General features: G+C 34.8%; 1 protein-coding gene across 1 annotated transcript; it reads left to right on the plus strand.

The window, feature by feature from the left end:
* Nucleotides 1-2,620: 2,620 nt before the first annotated feature.
* On the plus strand, nucleotides 2,621-3,454 carry LOC123683144. Its single transcript, XM_045622042.1, has one exon. The coding sequence runs from the start codon at nucleotides 2,621-2,623 to the stop codon at nucleotides 3,452-3,454; it is 834 nt and encodes a 277-aa protein (XP_045477998.1).
* Nucleotides 3,455-6,125: the final 2,671 nt, after the last annotated feature.

Here is a 6,125-nt window from a genome sequence, read left to right on the forward strand (position 1 = left end):
TGATCCGCATTATTATATTCCTAATGAAATCGATGTTTTATTAGGATCAGATATATTCGCACATATTCTATCAAATGACCTCATTTATGGAAAAGATGGAGGTCCAAACGCGCTTCGCACCATTTTTGGGTATGTTTTACTTGGAAAAATTGAGAAAAGCCCAGTAGAAATAAAATGCAATTCTTTTATTAGTACACTTTCAGAAAATAATTTGGACGATACAATGAGAATGTTTTTCGAAATTGAAACTGTACCTGGAATTAATTTAGATATGCATAACACTTGCGAGGATATTTTCAAAAATAACGTTTCTCGCTCACCTTCTGGAAGATATACTGTTCCTCTTCCATTTAAAGAACTGAATCCAGCTTTTCCACAAAGTCGTACGATAGCAATTCAACGTTTTCTCGCTTTAGAAAGGCGTCTTCTACGCCAACCTAATTTACATGAACAATATTGTTCTGTAATTAAAGAATATCTCCAATTGTCACAAATGGAAATTGTTGATCCACCACAAGAAAATACAAACTTTTTCTATTTACCCCATCACGCCGTTCTACGACCAGATCATGCCACTACGAAGTTGCGTATTGTTTTTAACGCTTCCGCAAAAATGCCCAATAATAAATCACTTAACGATTGTTTATTTATTGGTAATAAGTTACAGAATGACATAAGCACAATATTATTGAAATTCCGGTTACACTCAGTATGTTTCACTGCAGATATAAAGCAGATGTATCGCCAAATTTTGGTAGATCCTTCATACACAGATTATCAGCGTTTAATTTTCCGCTTTTCCCCTAATGAAAAATTATTAGATTTACGTATAAAAACATTATGTTTTGGCTTCAATTGTGCCCCATATCTGGCGATGCGAACCATTCACCAATTAGTAGAAGATGAAGGTAGAAATATGCCTTCAGCCTCGGTTGCGTTAATTGAGGAGACTTACATAGACGACGTTTGTAGCGGTGGTGATTCTCTAGAAAACGCTTTAAAACTCAAAGACAATATAAATGATATTTTGAATAAGGGTGGATTTCACCTTCGCAAGTGGTCTAGTAACAGTGCTGAATTTTTGTCTAGCATACCTGCAGATCAGATATCTTCAGGCACGCATTCACTTGATTTGCAAGATAATTGTTCAATCAAGATATTGGGACTCATTTGGGAACCAAAAAATGACTCCTTTCAATTCAACGTTGAAACAATTGATCGCAGTTGTACCAAACGCAATATTCTGTCCGAGCTGGCCAGAATATTTGACCCTCTAGGGTTTCTTGCACCTATTACTTTTTTGTGCAAATACCTGATCCAAAAGATGTGGTTAGCAAAATTGGAGTGGGATGAATGTCCGCCTGATGAAATATTACGAGTTTGGACAAAATATAAGAATGAATTGACATTATTGTCCAACTTACGTATTCCGCGCTTTATAAATATTCCTCAACATTGTATTGCACAATTACATGGGTTCTGTGATGCTAGTGAACGAGGTTACAGTGCTGTTATTTATTGTAGAGTCACAGACAGTGTTGAAACTATTAATACATTTTTTTTATGTAGTAAATCTAAAGTGGCCCCTTGTTCCAAAAAATTAAGTATTCCTCGATTGGAACTATGCGGTGCAGTACTTTTGGCGAAAGTTTTACAATGGGTTACAATCACTTACCGCGATAAGATTTGTTTCGATTCCATTCACGCTTACACCGATTCTGAAATTGTACTAGCCTGGTTGAATTCGTCACCCCACAGATGGCAGGTTTTCGTTGGAAACAGGGTTTCTTTCATACAAGAAAGGGTACCTGCTTCATCCTGGTCACATGTCCGATCCACAGAAAATCCTGCGGACCTAGCTTCACGTGGTATGTTTCCCTCGGAAATCATCACTAATGAAGTATGGTTTCAAGGACCTAAACATCTCCGTTCCATCCACCAGAAGTTCGATATCGTTAATAATTTCGAAACGCAAGAAGAACTTCGAAAGTCTGTTTTATTAGCATTTGAAGAAAAACATTTTATTGACGATTTATTGATAAAATATTCAAATTTTTCTGTTCTTCAACGTATCTTGTGCTATGTTTTACGATTCGTTTTTCGCTCCACTGAGCATATACATAAAGATCATGCTTTATCCCTATGGGAATTAAATCGTGCTACCTTGACATTTATTAAGAGAACCCAACAGTTATATTTCAATGAAATATTTGAAACAAAAATTTTCCCTAAACCTTTTAAGAAATTAAATGCATTTATAGATTCTCGAGGAATCATAAGAGTTGGCGGTAGACTCACTTATTCAAAATTATCTTTTGATAAAAGGCATCCGGTATTATTGCCCCAGCGGTGCAGACTTGTTGAATTATTAATTGATTTCTACCACAAAAAATATCTGCATGCAGGATCAGGAACGCTTCATTTTTTAATTTCGCAAAATTATTGGATTTTATCTGCACGAAGGGCTATACGCTCAGTCCTATCAAAATGCTTAAAATGTTGGAAAACAAACCCTGTTACGTCGCAACCAATAATGGGAAATTTACCGAATATCAGAATCTCTCCAGCCAAACCGTTTTCTCACTCAGGAGTAGATTTTTGCGGTCCCTTTCTAGTCACAATGAGTAGGCACCGAGGAGTTAAATCTTCTAAGGCTTATGTCTGCGTTTTTGTGTGTATGTCCACCAAGGCGATTCACCTAGAATTGGCGTCCGACATGAGTAGTGACGTGTTTATAGCTGCCCTACGCAGATTTGTGGCACGACGTGGAAAATGTTCACATTTATACTCTGACCGTGGGACAAATTTCGTCGGTGCTAATAGGGAGCTAGTAGCTTTAGCTAAAAAATGCGCTGAATGTGAGTTAATCACTCATCATTTTCTGCCAGGTAATGCCCCTCACATGGGCGGATTATGGGAAGCGGGCGTACGGTCAGTAAAAACTCACCTCAAAAGAGTGATAGGTGATCAAGTATTGAGCTATGAAGAGTTTTATACGCTCTTAGTACAAATTGAGGCGGTACTCAATTCTCGCCCTCTTACTCCGATGAGCTCAGACCCGAATGATTTAGCGGTATTAACTCCGGGACATTTTTTAACCTTGGAACCATTAGGTTCTGTTCCGGATGAAAATTATCAGGACATAAATATAAGCCACTTGAAACGGTGGCAACTTATTCAACAAATGCAACAACACTTTTGGCGTAGGTGGAAAAACGAATATTTGCATACTCTCCAGCAAAGAAATAAATGGTTAAAATCTTCTCATATGCCAAAGGAAGGTTCTTTAGTTTTAATAAAAAATGATAACCTGTCTCCTTTAAAATGGGATATGGGACGAATACTCAAGCTTACACCGGGTTTAGATGGTGTTGCACGAGTTGCTGATGTTAAAACCAAGTCGGGTACTATAAAACGACCTCTGAACAAATTATGTCCTTTGCCTGTTGAATAATTTTCAACACAAATGATATCTGCTGAACAAGCATATGCTACATTTTTTCTTTTTTTATTATTCGTGGGTATTAAATTTTGCATTATATCTCCACCTTGTAGAGATTTAATTTTTTAATTAATTATTAATTTTAAGAGCAAAAGGCTCATTACAGTCGCCTTTGGAGGCGGGAGTATGTTTCGTAATCACGAAATATATACGAGAATGTATTGTTTGTTTTTTCATTATGAGGGACTTCTCACAAGTTTTTTCTTTATTTTTAAATTCAAGTTTTGAATATTCTGCCAACGAGTTGCGTACAGCTACCTTTTTTGTTGGCGCATGTGCGTAGTGGTTAAGCAGAAGACAGGAAGACAATTCTTAAAAAACCGCCACGCAGATAAATTCTATTTTTTTCTATTTTCGCTATTTTCGCTATTTTCCAAAAGTTTGGACGCATTTCAACTATTTAACTTGTGATCAAGCCGCTATAGTTCGTGAATACACACCAAAGGACATAGTGTTGTGTTCATCTCCAGAAAGAAGGGCCCTTCAAGCAGCAGCAGAACCATCCTTTTAAGGGTAAGTCGCAAATCGTTGGTTTTGTTTCAATATTTATTTAATTTATTGATTTGTGAGGGGTCCTATTCGCTATTATTGAATTTTCAGCGGAAATCTCGAGGATTGAGGTCCAATCAGTCCACTTTAATTCTCTCCGGCCTTTAACAACTTAAAGTTCTTAAAGCATCTTATTTTGAGCTTTGTAACATGAATAATTAATTCAAACAAATATTCATGCTTGATTATTCGTTGAATATTCAACGAGTATTCATTGATTATTCAGTTATTATTCAATGAATATTCAATGATTAGTCAATGATTACTCAATGAATATTCAGTCAATATTCAGTGATTAAACTAACGTTTTAATGAACCAATAAAATACTAGCGTTTTGATGAGTGAATATACTCTTGACGACGTGGTATAATCGTTTTGGTGTTTCGTCCCATATTGCGATCATTTCCACAGTAACGTAATTGGACGTTTGTCTAAAAAAAAAATAAAAGTCAAGCTCAGTGAAATGTCATTGAATTTTGCAAAAGGCTGCACTACCGCTACAATTATAGTTCAGTACTACCCTGGTTTTACGTTTTACCGAACAAATTGTCATATTTTTATAATCAAATTGTCGTTTGGTAAATGCAGAAATTATTTTTATTACATGACAACGTACAAAATACAATAGATCCTTAAATAGACGCAGTAAAACCTTTGCTGGGACAATACAATCTACATAGACCCATTACAGGTCTACAGGTACAAAAAGAATAATCAAGCGGATTTTGAGAACATTTAATCCTTCAAGAATACACTTCGTGTTCGATTATACGAAATTTTCAAAAAACTTGTTTTACTGATTCAGTCTTGTTAGAGAAGGATGTTACTCCAGTTGATGTGTGTACATTTTAAAACCTCAGATTTGAAAGAATAGAAAGATTCGTCGGTTCGCAATTCAGAATCAAGCAATATTAGACCAATGAAATAGAGTAATGTCTAGAAATGGCAATGCATACGGAATAGGAAACCAAAACTCTGCAATCGATTAAAAAGACGGCATTAGATTTCGAATGTAGAATCTTATATTATCATTAAAACTTTTTATTGCTAAATTCATATTTTAGAATCTTGAATTCCATTTTATATTTTTTCATTGATGACATCCCAATTATATTATTTTTTCTTTGGATCGTTTCTACTATTAAATTAATAATTTTAATTCAATTGTATCTATCTATCAATAGATGTAATTTCCAGTTATTTTAATATTAATAAAACGTGTCTCAGCAGCTTGGCCATTATTTTAATCATTTCTTAATAGTGTGTTAAGTGATCATTAAAACTTTCATTCGTAACCTCACAAATGATTCATAAATATCCAACTAGTCACTGAATAGAAAACTTTTCACTGTATAATCAGTGAATACTCAACTATTCACTGATTATTCATGAATAGACAAGTAGTCATTGATTATTCAACTATTCAGTGAATACACAACTATTCACTGAATATTCGAATATTCGAATAATTCAAAATGCAATTATTCGAATATTCATTCAATGAATATTCGAATATTCAAATCATTCATTCATGATTCCCAGCCATAGTAAGTACCATTTTAAATTTCTCCCAAATTTCGAAAACAAACTGTTTCTGGAAAACGAAAGTTTTGAGGAGACTTAAGACGTCATTTCTCAACTCACACAGATATTCTTTATCGTCATCTGACCGTTGTCCTGAGAGTCATTAGAATTCTGTATGAACTTTGAAAGGAGAACCAAACGGACATAATCTGACGACACCATTAAAATATCTATGTTGCATAATGGCTTCAAACCGAATTTCCTGAAGTTATCTCCGGAAACAAATGAGTTCTACAGAAAAAAAAGAAAATCTCGATTTTCAGTTTTTTCGAGATATCTCGGGAATCATTGGAGATATTTTAGATCTCTTCACACCAACAAAATAATCCCTAAATAACGCAACTTTTTTGTAATTCAAGCCACCCAGTATTTCTAACGGTTTTCGATATCCCTTCAGTGCCCTATGAATAGTTTTAACCCTGTTTAATTGGGTCAAAAACCAACAAATATTTTCCATTCCTATATCTTCGATAAAACAAGATGCATTAA

This window comes from Harmonia axyridis, chromosome 6 (assembly GCF_914767665.1).
Source record: "Harmonia axyridis chromosome 6, icHarAxyr1.1, whole genome shotgun sequence".
NCBI lineage: Eukaryota > Metazoa > Arthropoda > Insecta > Coleoptera > Coccinellidae > Harmonia > Harmonia axyridis.

Coding starts and splice junctions, on each gene's coding strand:
- LOC123683144 (XM_045622042.1), top strand. CDS start 2,621: ATGAGTAGGCACCGAGGAGTTAAATCTTCTAAGGCTTATGTCTGCGTT.